The 20,870-nt window shown below is 31.0% G+C and overlaps 3 protein-coding genes and 1 long non-coding RNA gene across 8 annotated transcripts; all 4 read left to right on the forward strand.

Annotated features, from left to right (window-relative positions):
* The first annotated feature begins 4,136 nt into the window (after positions 1–4,136).
* Positions 4,137–6,413, forward strand: LOC108474534 (cysteine proteinase mucunain-like). The gene is made up of 5 exons (XM_017776487.2): positions 4,137–4,872; positions 4,954–5,189; positions 5,263–5,403; positions 5,557–6,009; positions 6,093–6,413. Exons 1-5 carry the CDS (start codon positions 4,377–4,379, stop codon positions 6,189–6,191), a joined length of 1,425 nt encoding a protein of 474 aa, XP_017631976.1. The 5' UTR covers positions 4,137–4,376; the 3' UTR covers positions 6,192–6,413.
* Positions 6,414–7,698: 1,285 nt separating this feature from the next.
* Positions 7,699–12,540, forward strand: LOC108476364 (phosphatidylinositol 3,4,5-trisphosphate 3-phosphatase and protein-tyrosine-phosphatase PTEN2A-like). 4 transcript variants are annotated; one of them, XM_017778562.2, is made up of 13 exons: positions 7,699–7,957; positions 8,246–8,735; positions 8,860–8,961; positions 9,037–9,093; positions 9,611–9,676; positions 10,165–10,341; positions 10,452–10,538; positions 10,652–10,716; positions 10,790–10,866; positions 11,276–11,322; positions 11,440–11,570; positions 11,665–11,734; positions 11,843–12,540. In XM_017778562.2, the coding sequence occupies exons 2-13, from the start codon at positions 8,349–8,351 to the stop codon at positions 12,317–12,319; spliced, it is 1,743 nt and encodes a 580-aa protein (XP_017634051.1). In that variant the 5' UTR covers positions 7,699–7,957; positions 8,246–8,348; the 3' UTR covers positions 12,320–12,540. The 4 variants fall into 4 exon arrangements, with proteins under 4 accessions (XP_017634051.1, XP_052881362.1, XP_052881361.1 ...); XM_053025400.1 differs by having other exon boundaries at positions 7,957–8,064; XM_053025402.1 differs by lacking the exon at positions 10,165–10,341.
* A 505-nt stretch (positions 12,541–13,045) lies between these two features.
* LOC108475730 (U1 small nuclear ribonucleoprotein C) lies at positions 13,046–17,214 on the forward strand. Of its 2 annotated transcripts, XM_017777720.2 has the most exons (7): positions 13,047–13,263; positions 13,361–13,465; positions 14,209–14,335; positions 14,668–14,739; positions 15,098–15,143; positions 15,237–15,501; positions 17,016–17,214. In XM_017777720.2, the coding sequence occupies exons 1-7, from the start codon at positions 13,227–13,229 to the stop codon at positions 17,045–17,047; spliced, it is 684 nt and encodes a 227-aa protein (XP_017633209.1). In that variant the 5' UTR covers positions 13,047–13,226; the 3' UTR covers positions 17,048–17,214. The 2 variants fall into 2 exon arrangements, with proteins under 2 accessions (XP_052881363.1, XP_017633209.1); XM_053025403.1 differs by lacking the exon at positions 17,016–17,214 and having other exon boundaries at positions 13,046–13,263; positions 15,237–16,313.
* A 2,774-nt stretch (positions 17,215–19,988) lies between these two features.
* Positions 19,989–20,870, forward strand: LOC128290255 (uncharacterized). Its single transcript, XR_008279930.1, has 2 exons — positions 19,989–20,122; positions 20,470–20,870. It is a non-coding gene; the product is annotated as an uncharacterized LOC128290255 (long non-coding RNA).

The following is a 20,870-nucleotide window of genomic DNA, read 5'->3' on the forward strand; positions in this document are numbered from 1 at the left end:
AGTTGTTTTAATTAGTTATTTTCTAATGATTAATTTCTAAAAAAAAAAAAGAATAGGGTAAATTTCATCATTAGTTACTAAATTATGTGTAAAATTTTATTTTAATCATTTAATTAAAAATGTTATAATTTAGCCACTGAACCATTCAAAACTATTTATTTAAGCTATTGGCTTATTAAAATTGATGCTATATGATTTTCTTTGTTCGCACTGTCTGCATCAATCGTAAGCTCTTTTTTACCTTATCTTTTATAGTTCAGTTTTTTTTCATAAAACTATTTTAGATCAATCCTGTTCTTGATATTTTTGGGACCCTAGGTGAAACAATAAATAGGGACCCTTTTTAAAAAAAAATTATAAAATGTAATACAATAAAATAGAAACATATATTAGTAATAAAATAAAAAATTTGGGGCCCTTTTTTTTCTTTTCTTTTTCCTATTTGTAATGAGGCATCGATCAGAAAATTTAAAAGACTGAAATTTTTTTTTTCATGTTAAAAGATGAAAAATTTATTTTTGAGCCTTTTCACCCCTTGGGCCTTAGGCGGTCGCACTCCCAAATTACTCCAAGGCTGAGTCTATTTTAGATAATATGAATTTGTGAATCAAAATTTAAATAATTTTTTTTTTTGCAATCTCTGACTTTGATCATCATATCGACTTGAATCTAAAATATATTCTTCTATTCGTCGATAGTATTAATCTACCGTATCAATTATGAAATCATCACTTAAAACTCACTAACAAAACATTAAAAAAAAAAACATCACGAATCAAAAAGATGTAGTATACAGTTTTAAAAACAAAAAAGTAGTATTATCAACTTTCAAGTTTCAAAAGCAAAAACGTCTTTAACACAAAAGAAAAGTTGATATACTTAAGCAACCTTTATCCCATTCAATCAATATTCTTGTAATTAAATAACCCAACTTTAAAAATAGCCATCAAATCAATCTATCTATCTACTAATATTTCAATAATTTTAAGATTTCGTGTTTGAATTCAACTCGATATAACAGGATTTTGAGTTAAGATTAAGGATTTAATTAAAAATTTAAAAATTTTATAAGATTTAAAAGAAAAAGAAAATTTGGGGTTTAAATAAAATTTTTAATTTTTTATGAGATTAATAAAAATTTGAAAAAATGAATTTAATTAAAATTAAAAGATGCATAATAAGAATTCGAAAAAAAAATAAAATGTTCAACAAATTTCAAGAGAAAAATAAATTTTTTGAAAAACTTTTAGGTCCCTCCACTAAGATTTATGTAAATATGTGATCCTCTTTTAAATTTATTTTTATTATAATTAATTGGTTTGATATGCAAAAGTGAATTAAAAAATATAGGTACGAAATTTAGAAGGAAAAATTACATTAACTTTTTTTGAAAAACCAATCTATACATAATTGTTAAGTTCAATTAGATCGAAATATCTTCATATGCAAAATAATTAATCCAAACTCGCTTAAGTTTGTTTATACTATTTTAAATTTAAATATATTTTCGCTTAAGTTTGTTTATACTATTTTAAATTTAAATATATTTTATTCATTATTTAAAATTTAATCATTTGATAACATTTTGTATTTTATCAAATTTTTAAGCATAAATAATTTAATATATTATTTTTATATTTATACTATTCTTTAAAGTTATGATAGAGTTAGTGTACCTCAACCGAGTCTCAATTTAGTTGTGAATTTTCTAAAACCCTTTTACTTTTATAAGGGTTGAATATTATTCCAAAGTTATTTTGTCTTTTATGTTTTTATGTAAAATTTAAAAATAAATACCTTTAAAATAGTAGTAAAATTAACAATAAAAATATTATACAATATTCAAATATTAACAAAGATAATAGTGAAATGATAACAAAACAATGACAAAAAGTGGAAAAACAACAACAAAACATGGAAAAATAGCAACAAAAATAGCAAAGGTTTTTTATTGAAATTTTGGGTTGCGCCTGAGAAAAAAATACTTAAGGTTCGACTCATTTTCTAAACGGGCTTTTCTAAAATAATAAAAAAATTAACAATAAAATAAGAGTTATATAATATCCAAACAATAACAATAAAATAGTAGTAACATGATTGTGAAATTGTAGCAAAATAGTGAGAAAACAATAAGAAAATAACATTTTTTTTGTCTTTTAGCTAATTCGGTTTGGGCTTTATTTTTTTACCCAAGCCCATTTTTTTAGCCTATATTTTTGTCCAAATCCTCCCACTTTTTGGACAGGCATTTGGGCCGTATTGGGTGGCTCAACCAGGGGCAAAGCCAGAAAAATTTATTAGGGGCGGATGAAATTTTAATTTTTTATAGTTTATATCTTTATAATTTGTAAAGGATTAAATTGAATTTTTATAATTTTAGAGAGGGCCAAAATATAATTTTACTTTTACTAATTTAAAATTTTTAAAAAATTTTAAGAGCCTAAAATGAAATTTTACATTTTAGGGAGGGTCGGGGCCCATGCCAGCGCCCCAGCCGCCCCCTGGCTCAACCCATGAACAAGTCTAGGTAGTAGTTGACCCCTTAAAATGAAAAAATTTCTATTTAAATTTCTTTTATAATTTATATAATTTTAAATTAGTAATAATAAAATTAAACTTTGATCATTACATAATAATAAAATTTTGATTTTATACTTTAAAATTTATAAAATAAATTATTAAAATAAAAAATTACATTTTATTTACCGATGCGTATATTTCACATGTCATAAAAATTTATTGTTGATGTGTAAATATATTGGATGTGCCAAAATGTCAAGCTAATATGTTTAGCGAGAAGGAAAGAAATTATATGTAAAATAATTTGTAAATATAATATGTAGGGGAAATTTTGTAAATGTTTCGGGGCAAGGTGGGTCTATCCAAACCCAACTTTAACCCGTTTTGTCTCAAATCCGATTTTAAAAAATTGTCTATTTAATCCATTGAATCGGATCAAAATCTTTGCCGGTTTCAATTTTTTTTTTTTTGTCATCGTTATATCCAAATAAGGAAAAATATTTATTTTATCTCAATTTAACCATAGAGTTTAATGGAAAAAGATTAAATTACTTTTTGAAGTTCGAATTTAGTAATTTTTTCATATATGAGATTATTGATATTTTCTTGAAAATTAAAAAGTTTAGATTTTAGTATAGGAAGAACTATCAAATTTAGTGATTAACTTCGATAAAAAAAAGTTTTAAGTCCTAACATGGGAACAATTATCTAGCTCAAGCTGTAATATGAAAATAATTATCAAATTTAAGCCCTAATGCGAGAATAATTTACAAATTCAAACTCGATTTAATCTTAATGAAAATTTGATCCCAAGAAATGGTTCCTAAATTCGTCATGGCTCTTAGATTTTGCTTCAACAACCCCTTGAAACAAATACTCACAGTGCCTTTATCTCTCTGCAACAAGGACAAAGAGGAAATGGAACCTCCATTGATGCAAATGAATGCTTAAGATGGCTTGACTCAAAGGAATAATTAACCCGACTCAGTTGATCTTTATGACTCACCTAGGGTCGAACTCAAATCTGTAAGGTATCACTTAAGGAGTGCCAATGATTACATATGACTGCTCAGCGCAATGAGTAGTTCTATAATGAAAAGCGTTGCAGTGGGTGTTGAAGAATGGTCTGATTGGGTGGAGGATGAAAGAGGATATAGCCATGGCGGTGATGAAGCTAATGAAAGAAGGTGGTGTGTTGAAGGAGATGGCAAATAGAGCTGTTGAAGGAGGCATGGATCATCAGCATAGTCTGGTTTTGAAGGATCTGTTAGATGGATTGGGATTGAACAGCTTGCAACTATCTGTTAAATGGATTGAAGATGAGAATACATAAAATCTTTAATCCCATCCGTTGCAAAGTTAATGAACAATATGGGTTCACAGTGCCAACCAATGAGATATAGGTGTCTGCAAATTATTCGAATTTGATTTGGTAATTATTGAACTGAGATCGAGCTTGAGCTCGAGTAGTTCTAAATATCGATTAACATACGTGTGCATAAATAACTTAGATTTGTTTTAAGAAAATCGACTAGATTGATTGAATGACCTGATTGAAATTATATTAATACTTTGAGGATTAAATTAAAATAATCTAAACTTGGATGACCAAATATATATAGAGTGGTTTCTCCACGAACGCCTCTCCTTGTAAGTAGGGTCTCTCTCCATGGACCTCCTATAATGAAACCGTGACAGATACAAACACCACACAGGTTTCAGTTCCTCTTTCAACGTGGTTTCTTTCTCTTTTGTTATTGATTTTTTATTGTTCCCTTTTTTCTCCTATAAATACCCATATCATCTTCATCATCGTCTTCATCTCCCTTCAAACACAATCTCCCAAATCCCAAACCATGTCTCTCCTCAAGAACCCAACCCATGTTATCATCTTCACCATGTTTTTGGTGACCCTGTCTTCGGCTCTGGACATGTCTATTATCGATTACGACCTTAACCATGTAAGCCAACAACCACAGAGGCAAACAACCGATACCCAAGTAAGAAGGTTGTACGAAACGTGGTTGGTGAAACATGGCAAAGCTTATAATGACTTGGGAGAGAAAGAAAAACGGTTCGATATCTTTAAGGATAATCTCAAGTTCATCGTGGAACATAACTCGGTTAATCGTACGTATAAGGTGGGTCTTAACAGGTTTGCGGATATGACCAATGAGGAATACAAAGCTATGTATTTGGGTACTAGGGTTGACCCGAAAACCCGGTTACGTAGACTCGCGGGGAAAGAGAAGAGTAATAGGTATGCATATAAGGTTGGTGATGAATTGCCTGAGTCAGTTGATTGGAGACAAAAAGGTGCTGTCATGGATGTAAAAGATCAAGGCCAATGTGGTAAAGACATGGTTTTTGATGTTTTTCATTTTACATGTGTTTGTTTGTGGATTGTTTGTATGACTTTGATTATGAATGTAGGGAGTTGCTGGGCATTTTCAACCGTGGCTGCTGTGGAAGGGATAAACAAGATCGTGACCGGTGATCTTATCTCTTTGTCGGAGCAGGAACTGGTGGACTGTGATAATATGTATAACCAGGGTTGTAATGGTGGTTTAATGGACCATGCTTTTGAGTTTATTATTAACAATGGTGGTATTGATACTGAAGAAGATTACCCTTACCGTGCTACTGATAATACATGTGATATAAACAGGGTTAGTGGGTTGATTTGGATCATTTTAATGAGAAACTTTTATGATGGTGTTTAACTTTTTTTTATCTTTGTAGAAAAATGCTCGTGTTGTTACCATTGATGGATATGAAGATGTCCCGGAAAACGATGAGAATTCTTTGAAGAAGGCTATTGCACATCAGCCTGTAAGTGTAGCCATTGAAGCTGGTGGCAGGGCCTTCCAGCTCTATCAATCGGTAAATTGTTGAATCCTCTAGTTTTATGGCTTTTTATTTGGATCAATGATAGTTATGCAGCTGTTTTTTGGTAACATTTGATAATCCGGGATCGGGAACGATGTTAGGATTTGATCCTTAGCTTTGATGAATGACATTGTGTTCACTGTTCAGGGTGTGTTTACCGGTCAATGTGGAACAAGCCTAGACCACGGTGTTGCCGCTGTTGGATACGGCACAGAAGGTGGTGTAGATTACTTTCTTGTGAGGAATTCATGGGGTCCTAACTGGGGAGAGAATGGATACATCAAGATGGAACGTAATGTCGCAGGTACATCAACCGGCAAGTGCGGTATTGCAATGATGGCCTCGTACCCCATCAAGAAAGGACCAAATCCACCTAAACCGGCTCCATCTCCCCCTTCTCCCGTAAAACCCCCAACCGTGTGCAACGAGTACTACTCATGTCCTCAAGGAAGCACTTGCTGTTGCTTATATGAGTATGGCAAATACTGCCTTGGCTGGGGATGTTGCCCAATGGAATCTGCAACCTGCTGTGATGATCACTACAGTTGTTGCCCTCATGAGTATCCCGTATGTGACCTGACAGCCGGAACTTGCCGCATGGTAAATTAACAATCTGCATCGGAATTTCATTACTATGTCCAATGCTTACATGTATAATTCCTAAATTGTGTTGTATGATGCAGAGCAAGGACAGTCCATTTGGAGTAAAGCTATTGAAACGAGGTCCGGCTAGTTTGATTACCAAGCAACGAACCAGGACTACGGTTAGTGGCAGTGCTTGAGAAGCAATGGATTTCCTCCTTGGTCATGGAGGAGAAAGCTAAAACCAAGTCTGCAATGGATGAAAAACACTTCTACTGGTTTTTTAATGACATAAAAACATTAATGAAGGGAGATCACAAAATATTTTCTCATTTATATATAGTAGTGTTGTTTAAACTAAAGCATACACAATGCCTTCAGATTTATTGTCTTTTATGCATATTGCAGATTATTTTTAATGATTTCCTTTCACCATTTCTGTACTTCTTTTTCCAGCCATTGTCATTGTCTTTTAATTCTAAAAATTTAAATAATAATAATAGTAAATTGCACTAGACATCCCCAAGCTATAACCCTCATTCTAAACTGTGAACCAGACTTCAAAATATTTTAATTACATCTACAAATTATCGATATAATATCAATTAGGTCATTTCATTATCAAAACCGTCTTTTGTAACTAATTTTTTATATTAGCTGCAAACTATTTTAATTCTTTTATTTTCTCTCTTTATTTTTTTTTTCTTTCGTCTTCCTTTATAATATTTAGTAATATCGATAATACTCGATTTTTTTCTTCTATGAAGTCAAGACGCTAGCGATTAATTCTATTTTCGAATTTCACCACTTGTTTGCTCAACTTGGTGGGATTAAAAAAGTTATTTCATCAATCAAAACCAGTGTTTTCAAAACTAAATCGACTAATTGGACTAGAAATCAGATTTGATTGACCTGTGAATCGATATTGACTGATTGAACTAATTTTCTCAATTATTTAAATATTTTTATTTTCATGATTTTTTAATGATCTATTTTCCTAGGTATCTTCACCCATTTATATTGCTAGAAACATTCGTAAGCCGAACTAAGTTGAGTCAAAGTAATACTTGATTTTAATAAATTTTCAAGTTCAGATTCGCATGTGACCCGGTTTAACTCCCAAAAGGTTATACTTTTTAAAAAGATAAAAGTTTATATCTTTTTATAATTAAATTTAGGGTAAATTACACCCAATGTCATTGAATTATTAGTATGTTTATATTTTAGTATGTTTATATATTTATTCACACCGCCTGTACTAATTGAAAACTCTCAATCCCTTCTCTTTTATAATTCAGTTCTTTTTTCATGAAACAACTTTAAACGTCACCAACCTACGAACTAAAATCCAAACAGTTTTCTTCTCTAATATCTAAAACTAACCGTTTGATTGACTTGGATCTAAGGTATATCTTTTACTTGTCAATAGGTATTGACCCACCAAACCGATTGTCGAATCTTCGCTTGAACCTCACTAACCAAACTTAAAAAAAAAAACTTAATAACCCAATGACTTCAATGAAAACTTTCGAATAATTCGGTGACTTAAAAAGAAAGCTTTTAAATAATTCAATGATCATTTTGTAACTTTTTGAAGTTGAGTGACCAAAAAGTAAAATTACTAATAATTTAGTGACTTTATCTGCAAATTACCCATTGGTATCATCGTCAAGTTATTATCCCTTATTGGATCAGTCGAACATTATAAAAGGAAAATAGAATTCTAGAGAGTGAAGGCGTACACAACAATTTAAAAACAAGAATTTTCCTACCGTTCGATTAAGATCTTCAATACAATTTCTACTAAATCAGCGGCTCACATTCGTTGACCACGGATAGCACGTGAACTGAAGCAAAAAAACAACGAACACCTCCAAATAAAGGAAACGCCATTGTTTCACAGTCTTTTCTCCTTTCCATTATTAGATCTCGAAACCCTAGTTTTTTTAGTTTCCGTTTTTGCAAGGTAAGATCACTGGCTTAGATTTAAACTTTTTAATTAAATTTTTTAATGCGATCGTTGGTTTCATTTCATTTCAGTGTTAGGTTTTCAACTGTTCAGAGTTTTCGATGGTTGATTTATGCTTTTTTCGTTGGAATTTATAATTTTTTTTAGGAATTAAGTCAAATAAGTATGGATTTTAGCAATTCATGATTGTTCTTTACTTAGGACGGGAAGAACAAGAAGTGTTATGTTTTTAATAGCATTTACTAATTTTTTTTTATTAGCTGAACTTATACATTATGCTTGCAGTTGTAGATTTTGAGGACTATACACTGGTGTTTCATATGCTGGGATTTTGAAGTTTGAATACTTGAACTTTTAATCATCTTTTCAAGACCTCTGGATCGGCGGAATGGCTAATATCTCTGCAGACTCGCCGACTCCTTTGGCAACGGATGCAGGACCGGATAATTCTTCTACGGAAGATGCACCGTCGAAGCTGTCATCGTGGACTAGAAATTTAAAAATTCCTCAGCCTTTTGCTGCCTCTCAAGAGGAGTTAACACCTACAGGGATTGCTGGGAAATCAACTTTTTCTCGGTTTACTAGCGGGCTAGGATTGCGGTCGCCTTCAAAATCTACTACTGCAGATGGTAACGCTGATGGAGCTTCGACAACAACCCAACCTGGTTTTCTTGGAACAATTACAAAAGGCATAGTTGACTCATCTAAAAATGCTGTGAAAGCTGTACAGGTCAAGGCTCGACATGTTGTTTCACAAAACAAACGGAGATACCAGGTGGGGCTTATACATTTTTCTTTAGTAGTGAGATGTGCCTCCAAAGTAATATATCCAAAATTTTTGTTTTTTATACTATGACTATCTCAGTATTTGTAAACTTTCCTGTGCACCTTCACTTCAGGAGGGAGGATTTGACTTAGATTTGTCATACATCACTGAGAATATAATTGCTATGGGGTTCCCTGCTGGTGACATGAGCTCTGGGTTTTTTGGATATGTTGAGGTAGCTAAACTAATCAATAGTTGAATTTGGCTATCCTCTCATATTTAGCCTAAGAAATCTATAATTGTGATACAGGGGTTCTATCGAAATCACATGGAAGAAGTGATTCAGTTTTTTGAAACGCATCACAAGGTAATGACATGTCTATTGATTATTTGATTTATAATCTGCCACACGTTGCATCTTTTTTCTTTTCTGGTTTTCTCCCATATAGTGTGTGTGTGTGTGTGTACTTGTATTTTTTTACATAATAAGTTGAGGAAAAAAAATCATGGTCTAGTTTGTGTTATGTTGGTCTAGTTTGATTGATATTGGTGGAGGGAGACTATTCCTGCCTCTTCTTTTAATGTGTTCTCTATTCTTTGAACATGATAATTGGCTTAGCCTTTAGTCTTCTCTGCGCTATACTTGCTTTGACAATGATCTGTATTTACTTTTGTATATAGCAACTTTATTAGTCAATATCAAGTTTCTGACCCATACTTTTTTCCCATTACATCCACCTTTTCTTCAATATGAACCTTGTTGTCTGAGATTGCCGGAGCAGTTAAAGCCGTATATGCGCGCGCGCGTGTGTACATTGTTTCTTCCTTGCCTTATTGCTATGCATTGTACATTTTGGTCCTAAAATCTGTAGACTTTTATGCAGGACAAGTACAAAGTATATAATCTTTGCTCTGAGAGATTGTACGATGCTTCATTATTTGAAGGAAAGGTATGCTGTGATTTATTATGGTAACACACTATATGTTTACTTCTAATATTTCAGATGGGCTTATTCCTTGAATTGTTGTTAGCTATGGCTATGTGCCATGTGGCTATCATGTAGCTTTGATAAAATATCATCTCAGAGGTTTCTTAACCTAATAACCTTACTATCTAGACTTTCTGTTTGTCTGGATCTGTGGAACAAATCAGAAAAAAAATCAGCCACTAATTTCTTGTTAAACTTTTTGCCAATGGAATCCACTAGGAGAGGGCGGGGAAGAGTCATTCACTCAATTATAAAAATCAGTTGTTGGCAGAGGATAATTTGTAGGAAGAGTCGGTTCCTCCTCAACTTTGACAGTGCTTCACTATCCTCTGTTTCCCAGCTCATGAATGCATAACAGCAAACCTACCCTGTTAAAACTTACTGTAAAAGGGACCAATGAGAAACAAAAATTGAGAAATCTTACAATTGATATTGGTCTTTTTCTTTAGGTGGCTAGTTTCCCCTTCGATGACCATAATTGCCCCCCAATTCAATTGATACTATCTTTTTGTCAAAGTGCTTACTCATGGCTGAAGGAGGATATTGAGAATGTTGTGGTTGTGCACTGTAAAGCTGGGATGGCAAGGACAGGGTTGATGATCTCTAGCCTTCTTCTATACTTGAAGGTTCGACCCAATGAACATGTTCTTGAAGAAATGCTAGTGAATTTAATATAGCTACACATTTCTTGGCTACAGTGGTGGGTTCTTTTTATAACTTAATTATCCCTTTGCAGTTCTTTCCCACTGCTGAAAAGTCAATGGGCTATTACAACCAGAAAAGATGTGTGGATGGAAAGGGGCTTGTTCTACCTAGTCAAATTGTGAGCAGTTGACTTCTAGCTGTTTTCTTTGAGTTTTGTTTTCTGGGTTCATTCTTTGGCAAGCTGTTTATATCTCATCTGATTACCATATATTTTCCTTTTATGTTCTCCAGAGGTATGTCAAATACTTTGAGCGCACCTTAACATACTTCAATGGTGAAAACCAGCCTGGGCGCAGGTATTCTTCTTGCAATGCAATGTTTATATTGCATCTTTGGTTTTATACTAGTGCTGAGACCATCTTTATACAGGTGCATGCTTCGAGGATTCCGGCTTCTTCGTTGTCCTTATTGGGTCAGGCCCTCCATTACAGTGTCTGATCATAACGGTATGACAATTTTTTTTGTTTAATCGATGATTGGTGCTTCCTATAGTTATTTTGAGCTTCTCAATACATGCATAAGATGCTGTTGATGCATAGACAAACTCGTTTGGATAGACGTGAATATGAGATTTTACTGCCCAAACTTTCAGCTGCAGGCACTTGTAGGAATTTCAAAATCATATTTTATCTTTAACTGCAGACTCGTTTTTTCCCTTTTTGAATTGTCCTGATAACAACTGCAGTCTAATGAGGTTATAATTGACTTGAGCAATCATTTCAAATTAAATTTTCGTATGCATTATTTTCCCTGTAGCGCTCCAAACAGGTGAACATGTAGTCATTGTATTGTCCTACTAAAACATTCATGCCTTTCAGGCTCTACATAATCATCATGAGCTTCCTCTCTCTGCAGGTGTTCTCTTCTCGACAAAGAAGCATAAACGTACTAAGGATCTCTCTGTATGTTTGGTTCTTTTATCTAACCAATATGATCACAACCTATAATTTTTAGAACATGCCATTTGAAGCTCTCTGGAGCATCCTTACCAATTCAAAGTTTTGTGTGCTAATTCACAGCCAGAAGATTATTGGTTTAGTGCACCAAAGAAAGGAGTCATGGTATTTGCTTTGCCTGGGGAACCTGGTCTGACCGAGTTGGCCGGGGACTTCAAAATTCATTTTCATGATCGCCAAGGAGATTTTTACTGGTCTGTAATCAGTTCCCCCTCTCTGATAAAATTATATTGAACTTTGTGTTTATTTAACTGGTCTTATTGTGTTTCTGCCCATTTGATTTATCAGTTGGCTAAACACAACAATGATGGAAAACAGAAAAATTCTGAATACCAGTGATCTTGATTGGTTTGACAAGGTAAAAACATGAAAATGTTATGATGAGACAAGATCTTTATATCTCTTTATGTCTGGTTGAAATAGTGTCTTGTCTGATCTTATCGCCACTTTTCGGTAACATATGCAGAGGAAATTACCTTCCCCTGGTTTCCAGGTTGAGGTTGTGCTAGCAGATTATAATGACCTTGTTCCGTCGAACCCACCAACCAAAACTACCGCAAATAAGCCAGATGAAAGTTCAGGCACCAGTGCAGCCCCATCAAGCAACAATAACAACAAAGATGATGTGTTCTCAGACGTTGAGGAAGAAGAGTCTGCTACATCAACAAACAGGCAGCAAAAACCAGCTGCCTCCTCAGCCACCACCAAATCGGAAACGAGTACCAATCCAGATCAAGTTACAAGTTTAGTTCATTCTACTGGAAAAGTTTCTTTAGGAAGTGCAAACTCCCAACAGACACACACTACTGGTAACCCAACAAAAGATGCCGCTGCCGCTGCTGCTGGCACTGAAGTTTCGAGCTTGGAAAGTGAATTCAAGGTAATGGCTGCTGATACGTCTGTTTTCAGTTTTGGAGATGAAGAAGACTATGAAAGTGAGTAAAAAACTAGGGGCTGATTTCAGACTAACATATAAATTGGCATTGCTGGTTAGTAATTCTTTCAAGCCTTATATTCATTTTAGTTTGTATCATCAATGTCTGGTTTTAGCTTTATAGTTAACTGCTGTTGTATGTATATCAGGAAAATGCTGTTACAATAATCACTGCATTAAAATTTTAAATTATCTTTTATTCATTTTAAAATTTATAATTCTCATGAAAATGATTTTTAGATGTGATTCTGATTATGTTTAATTATTATTTGCTATTATTTGCATGAAGGTTTTATTTTAATTTAATTGTACACATTTGAAAAACTATTAATTTTATTTATTTTCTCATTGGGTAATTATAATTATATCCGTATACAATAATTTAACATTTAAATTGATATGATATTGCACATAAAAATAAAATTAATGTATAATTTTGATATATTAAAATTTTGCGTATTCAAATATAACGAAAGTTCATTAACAATATCAACGATTGGATTTTTATTTTTTAAATTAGACAATAAGAGGTATTAATTAAATTGTTGAAACTAAAAGAAAAGAGATTTAATTTCAAAAGTCTAAAAAAATACAGGGACTAGAGGCAAAATTAAACCAGTTTTCTTCCTCTTCCACCTGGGTTAACCAATTTTAGTCAAATTATAATAAGGAAAAAAAGAAAGGGAGGGAATTACGCTGAATAATAAAATATTTGGCGGGTTTGAAAATTTCTGCGCCAATTTTGCTTGAAATTCAATCAAAATTCTCCACCACAGAGAATTAACAAGAAAAAGGCAAAACCCACCATTAAAAGGGCCTTTTTAAAATCAAAAGGAATAAATTTATACCCCGATTCTTCATTTACAGTTTCGGGGTGTTAAATTATAGTTCTCGTTTTCTTCCAAACTGTAACTCAATGTCGGGTATTCAAGGCCAGATTCTCGACGTTACTGGTAATCTATTTTTCTTTTTCTTTCTCAAGTTTAAATTAAATTAATTCCTGTTTTTGTTTTGATTTTGGATTTATTTGTGTTTATTTTGGGGAGGCAGTTGTGGGGTGTAAAAAATTGAAGGATACAGAATGGCTCTCGAAGCAAGATCCCTACGTTTGCCTTGAATATGCCAACACCAAGTATCGTACAAAAACCTGCACTGGTAATTTTCTCTTTTTCTTTTGTTTGGAATCTTAGGGTTCATGTTGATTGATTTGTGTTGAGATTAAAATGAAATTTGATATTATGTTAATGGGAATAGAATTAATTGAGATGATATATGTATTTGGATTCAAACAAAAGAGATAAAATTAACATGTAATCTTTATACTAGAAGTCAGATTGTATTGTTCCTTTATTAAAAAATAGGTAATATAGTTTTCATAAATTAGATAAAAAGTAAATTGATTTTTTTAAAATATTATCCATTTATATTTTTAAAACCGGTGTTATTGATAATAATTAGATAGTAGCATGTAGCATGTCGATGTAATTCATGTTGATGTACAATTATCGTTTTAACATATCGATGTACTTCATGTTGACGTACAATTATCAGTTTTAACAACAAAAATAGATAAAATTTTTAACAAAAGAATTATTTTACTCTTTAATTTACTATATAAAATTAATTTATCCATTATTTTGAGTAAAAATAATAAAATGTAATTAAACTTTTAGTAAAATATCTCTATACTATTTTTACCAATAAAAGAGGATAATCATTTAGAAATGAAAGTTGAATTTCTTTTAAAAGAAATGGGGTAGCATTGTTAAATTTAGAGAAAAGCGATTGAAATGATAATTAAATTAATTTTATAATTTTATAATATTTTATTAATTATTATTTAACTGACTGTCGAAGTGGTTGAGAAATTTTATAATATGGGTTTTTTATTATAATAGATGGTGGGAAATCACCCATATTTCAAGAGAAGTTCACCTTCTCCTTGCTTGAAGGGCTGACAGAGGTCAATGTAGTGGTCTGGAACAGCAATACTTTATCTAGTGATGACTTAATAGGCTATGGAAGGTAATTCCAATCATTTGAATCTTTTAACCATAAATGAATTATAGAATTTTTGTATTAAGGGTTGGATTACATTTTATTTTTTATTTAAAATAGATAAATTAGTCCATACACATTAGATTATCAAATCGGTTATTTTATTAATCAATTTACTCTTTGATTTAACGTATAAGAACTAAATTATTTATTTTGAGTAAAAAGAACAAAATATAATTTAATTTTTAATATAAAATTTTTTATAATAGTTTTAGGATTTTCACAAAATATATATATTCCCCTTTACAAATTTGGCTCTAAATTTCATTTGGGGGATTTATTTATTTATTTATTTTCAGAGTTCAATTGCAGAAGGCTATTTCTCAAGGTTATGATGATAGTTCTTGGGCCATTCAAACCAAAACTGGCAGGTATTTGAATTCTGTACCTACTTTGGAAGTTTAGAAATTTAGTGGATTTGCTTTTGATTTTATGAATTTCATTCCTTGTCTGATTTAAAATTGAAATTAGTGGAATGTTATTAAATTTTAATGGATTAAAGTATTTGTAAGGTTTTTATATTATAGGAGTCGAATTAAATTAATCTTTTTATCTTAGTTTAATTATTATAATATAAAAAATAAATTTAAATTGTAATAAAGTTAATCTATATTGTATAAAAAATATATATTTTAAATTAGAGTTTAATTCTAAACAAAAAATTGAATAAATATATTTTAGATAATAAAATATTAAATTTATTCTAATTTTGTTTCACATAATTTGCAGATATGCAGGAGAAGTGCAGCTGATACTGCATTATCCCAACGCCAAAGTAGACTCACCGATATTATTACAGACTTTATTCTCCATTTATATCATTTTGGAACTATAAAAAAATTGGGGTTTTATTTGGATTTGTTTGCAGCACCAAGCCTCAGGAGGATATAGTCAACCGTCGGCACCACCAGCATATGCACCGCCACCTCATCAACCACCTCCATACGGCGGACCACCAGTTCCAGCTCCTTATCCACCACCAGGTCCGGCGGGTTATCCAGCTCCACCGTATCCTGGTGGTTATCCTCAACAACCCTTATATCCTCCAGCCACGTATCCTCTTGGACCAGACCCATATGGCGGATACCCTCCTCCACCAGGCGCTTACCCTCCTCCACCCTATTACCCTCCAGGTAACATCATTGGTCACATATTAGATTATCTTTTGACACTAATTATATAATACCAGTAAAATTACTCTGCAGGTCCCTATATTATAGACCAAGTGTATTGGGGTCCCTATAGTTTTAAAATGGACACAAAGATTCATTCTCCTTAGAATAACAAACAAAATGCCAAAATTATCATTTTTTACAACATTATGTCTCGAGTCCTCAAAACATCGAAACTAAAGTAAAAATGCTCTATCTCAAGTCTCGAGCCTTAAGATTAAAGTATCAAGGCTTGAGGGTCAAGCCTCAAAAGTTGGAAACATCAAAGAAAAAAATCTTGAAACAAGAGAGGCAAGTATTGATACCCTGTTCGTTAGGTATAGATATCAAGTCCACTATTTTGATACTTTGAGCTAGTACTAGTATCTTAATTTCGTAATTGATCTTAATTCTTGTGTGACATTAATCTCAAGTATTGATTCATGTTGAAAAATTTACTCTTATAGCTGGAAATCTAAGAATAATGCTATGTTTATTAATTTAATTTAAATGTAAATATCTGATAACAATATGTTTGAGTTGTATCAGCAACAAAATGTGACATCTCGTATTTGGGTTCATCGTTCGAGCTGGGTGTGAGGTGTCACATTAAGATTTAAGAAAAAAATTAATTTCTATAAAAAAAAATCTTGTACTATGCAATTTTTTGTGAATTTGGTCTCTATTATTATTTGATCGATTTTAGTCTTTATTTTTTAAAATGTGTATTTTAATTCGAAGTTAAACATTTTATGTTAATTTTATAAATAATTTGAGGAAATTATTTATTTAAACATTTGATGATGTGATGTGTACATCTTGATATTACTTTTATAGTTGGACAAAATTTTGCACATTTAAGGAAAAAAGAAGAAGAGAAGCTGGTATAATATTTGTCCAATTGCATGAAGAAATAATTACATGTTTTGAAGAAATGAGCTATGGAAAATTATTTGATTCAACTAACAAAAATGAAAAAGTAGGCATAAGGACTAAAATATACATTTCGAAAAATAGAGGACTAGAAATTATCAAATCTTAGTAAAGAGACTAAATCTACAAAAGAATACATAGTACAAGGACCTTTTGTATAATTTTGTCAAAATTATTAATTTTATTGGATAGATATAATTAAATAATATATGAAATTAATTTAAAATATAATTAATATTATTGATTGAGTTTTAGTTCGATTGCATGGGTATTGTTGTTAATATAGGAAATGTATTATTCTTCTATTTATGAATTGAGGAAGAATTATGGATCAAAGCCTATGAGATTATTGAAAAAAATTTAAATATATATATAATTAATACCATAAAAATTAACTCTTCTTTTAACCGTTACAAAAGTTACTGTTTTGTAATTTTTTTAACGTACAAGGACCAAAATGCACACTGAGCTATATACAGGGACCTGTGCAGTAATTTTACCTATATTATGTACATGTTAAATATTGAAATCTTCTGAAATCCATTTGTTTCTTTTTCAAGCAGGTCCATATCCAGGACCTTACCCACCTTACTAAAAATCCAGAGGGGAGCTGTATAAATGATTGAAATTTTTTTTTTGATTGGGTGAAAAATGGAGAAAAATGAAAGGCAAAGGTGAAAATTAGGAATTTATTCTTTTATATGGGAAGAAAATTTTTAAAAAATTAATTAAATAGCAGAAAGCAGTGGAAATTAAAAGTAATTTCTTGTTTTCCTTTGAAATTGTTGACACTTTTTTTTCTAAATACAATAAATACTCAATTTGCTGGGAAAAAAAACATAAAAGTAAAACAATGCTAAGAATATACTTATTGAAAACTATTATGTATTTCTTTTATGATTTGATGTTCTAACAAAAAGCATTAAAATAAATAAATAAATAAATTCATAAGTTTTCTATGTTAATTTATTTAGATCATTGAATAATTTTCTTTTGGGTAAACTATATAATTGGTCACCCAATTTTCATAAATTATCATTTTGAACATTAAAAATAAAAATTTTACAATTTAAGTATTGTTACATATTTTTATCATTTTAATCTCTCGCCGTTGCTTTATCATTAGATACACTTGCTTTAGTCACTTATAGTAAATTTTTATTTTGGCTACTTATCTTACTCTTTAAAATTTAATTTGTCTTTTTTCAGAAATTGGAAAAAACAGATTTTATTAGGGAAATTCGGATTAGAAAAATCATTTTATCTTTTTATTGTTTTAGAATTAATTTTAGATTTTTTTCCTTGGTAAAAGGGAAGAGAAAAATCGTGTGTTTAGTTTTACTGGAAAAATTAATTTTTTTTATTTTATATTTTAAAAATTAATTTTAGTTGTTTTCAATAGGAGGGAAAGACCTGGAGTTTTAATTTGGATTTTTTTATTTTAATTTCTTTTATATTTTTTAGAACTAATTTTAGCCTTTTAGTATGAGGAGAATATTTGGGGGGTTTGATAAGGAACTACTTGGATTTTTTTATACGAAAAATTATGGTTATATGAACTAAATCGGGTTGGCCAGTTTGGTCGAGAATTGTTTGGTTTACCAATTTAGAAAAAGCCTTTAGATTAATTAAGTTGGGAATTGATACTGTAACGACGTAAAATTTTTGCTTTCGGTCGCTAATTGAGGCGATTTATTGGAAATTTGAAAACCAACTTTCGATTTTATTAAAAAGGGAGTCGCCATCGATCATTTTTCCTAGGTGTGATCGGACACCTAATAAATCCTCTTTTTTAAAAGAAAATTTATTTTTTTAAACAAAAAGAAGGTCGAGTTTAGGTCTATGTCAAAAGCCAGAAAAAAAATAGGGTTCGGGAGTCGGTTACGAACGAGGAAGGTATTAGCACCCTCGTGACGCCCAAAATTGGTATCTCGTTAAACATGTGTTGTCTTAATTTTAAAAAATACAAGTTCAATTTAAATTTTAATCGTGATCCGATCAAAACACGAGAATTTTTAAAATTTCGGTTTCTTTTAATAAGGCGTTCGTTTTAACACTAGCCGTTGATATTCACCCAACATAGCGATGAAATCCACGACTTAATGTTAAATCGCACGTTACCTTATTTATTGAAATTAAAAACATGAGTAAAAATATTTTTAAAATAAAAATTCATAAATAAATAAATGGTGCAAATAATGATATAATGAATGAAAAATATTAACATATAATATAAGAGCATTAGGATAAAAATAAAATAATATTTATAATAAAAAGAAAATAATAATAAAAATAATGACATGCTAATAATATAATAAGAAAAGCAAACGATATGAATGGGTGAGAAACAAAAATAAAAGAGTTAGAAATTCATCGAAGCAAATAATAAATATGACAATAATATTAAAAACAATAACAATGCATGCGATGTTAAACGTAATAATAGTATTAAACACGAAATAAAAACAATATGAATATATATATACATATAATAATAATTAGTAAAGTGCCGAAACATGATATTAAAAACACTAATAATGTTACCTATATACATACGTATATATATTAAAATATAAACATAATAATAGTATTAAAAAGTATATACATAGTATTGAAAATATATATATAATATATACATATTAGAAATAATAATAATATTAAAAACAACTATTAATAATACTACATAAATATACACATATATATATTAAAATATATACATAATAATGATATTAAAAGTATATACGTAATATAATGTTAAAATACATACATAATATAGTATTGAAATATTTACATAGTATATACATATTAGAAATAATAATAATGTTAAAAACAACTATTAATAATATTACATAAATATATACATATATATATTAAAGATATATACATATAATAAAACATATACTAATATTAATAATAATAAGGATAACATAAAATATATACATGAAATAGTATAAAAGATATATAACTAATAATATTAAAATATATACATAATATATATAAAAACATATACGATATATATATATTAGAAATGATAATAATATAAAAAACTATTAATACATTACATAAATACGTACATGTATATACACATAATAAATAATAAAATAAATAAAAAGAAAAAAAGGAAAAGTGAAAAAGGACTAAAATCGAAACAAAAACGAAGTTTGGGGCGAATTTAAAAATAAATAAAGAGAAAAGGACCAAATTGCAACATGCGTGTAGCCTAGAAGTATTGAAAGCGCAATATTCCCCATCCTAAAATGCAGCGCGTGGCCAAGGACCAAATTAAAAAGCGCGACAAATTCCAGGGCTGAATTAAAAGTAAAATAGCTTGATTGTAAATATATGAAAAAGCGGAAGGGCTAAATGCGCAAATAGGCCTTCCGTTAAAAAAAACACGTGGATCATCCTCCCAGGCGGGTCGGGTCACGAGTTCCCTCCCCAAAACGACGTCGTTTTGCATCTGGGGAGGGAACCCAAAACACTGCCGTTTCGGTTAGCTTATAAAACCCACAAAATTTTTTATAACAGCTCATTTCATTGCTGTTTCAGGAAAAAAAAAAAAGGGAGAATTCTCCTTTTCTCTCTGGGCAACCCCAGATCCCAGCCAAAAGGGCCACCGCACACCACCACCGTCGCCGTCGCCGTCTCTGGCCACCGCAAATCCTGAAAAGTAAGTTTTTTATTCTATTTTTTTATATTTTTATATATAAATATATATTGTCTTTTTTTTTAAATGGAAAAAAAAATATATGTATGTGTGTATAACTGTTTAGTGTATGGGTATTTTCAAAATAAACAAAAATGCTAATGAAAGAAGCAATACCCTATAGTGTTTGCTTTGTTTTCTCTTTTTCTTCAAAATCTTGCTTTGATCTTTGCGTTTTTTGGAGAAATCGGTTACTTCTATTGCTTTCAAAGGAAAAAAAAAATCCCGTTACATGACTTTTTGTTCGGCTTATATAGCCATTTACACTGCTACTATTTTCCCTTACTGTCTTTTCTTGTTACTGCTTGCAGGTGATGGTGCAATATGGAGGACGGTAGGGCGGTGTTGAGGCAACGTCAGAGGCATCAAAGAGCAGGTGTGGCTGGTGGCAGAAGACAAGCTAGGGTTTCAGCTTTTCTGAAACCCTAGTTTGACTAATGGGTTTGGGTTTGGGCTTATTTAGTTTAGTTTATTGGGCTGATGTAATCCGGGCCAAGATTGGTGTATACAGATACGGACCGGTTCAATTGGGCTAAATTTAACTAGCTTTTAATATTGTTATTTTTATTAAATTTTTAATGATTTATGTAATTGAATCATTCGGATTGATCATACCCATGAATCAATGGCTTGATCAATTTGTTGTCAATACGGTTTTGAAAAGCTTAAGAAAAACTTGGAAATTTACTTGGAATTGATTTAAAGGTGAAAA

This window comes from Gossypium arboreum, chromosome 3 (genome assembly GCF_025698485.1).
Source record: "Gossypium arboreum isolate Shixiya-1 chromosome 3, ASM2569848v2, whole genome shotgun sequence".
Classification (NCBI taxonomy): domain Eukaryota; kingdom Viridiplantae; phylum Streptophyta; class Magnoliopsida; order Malvales; family Malvaceae; genus Gossypium; species Gossypium arboreum.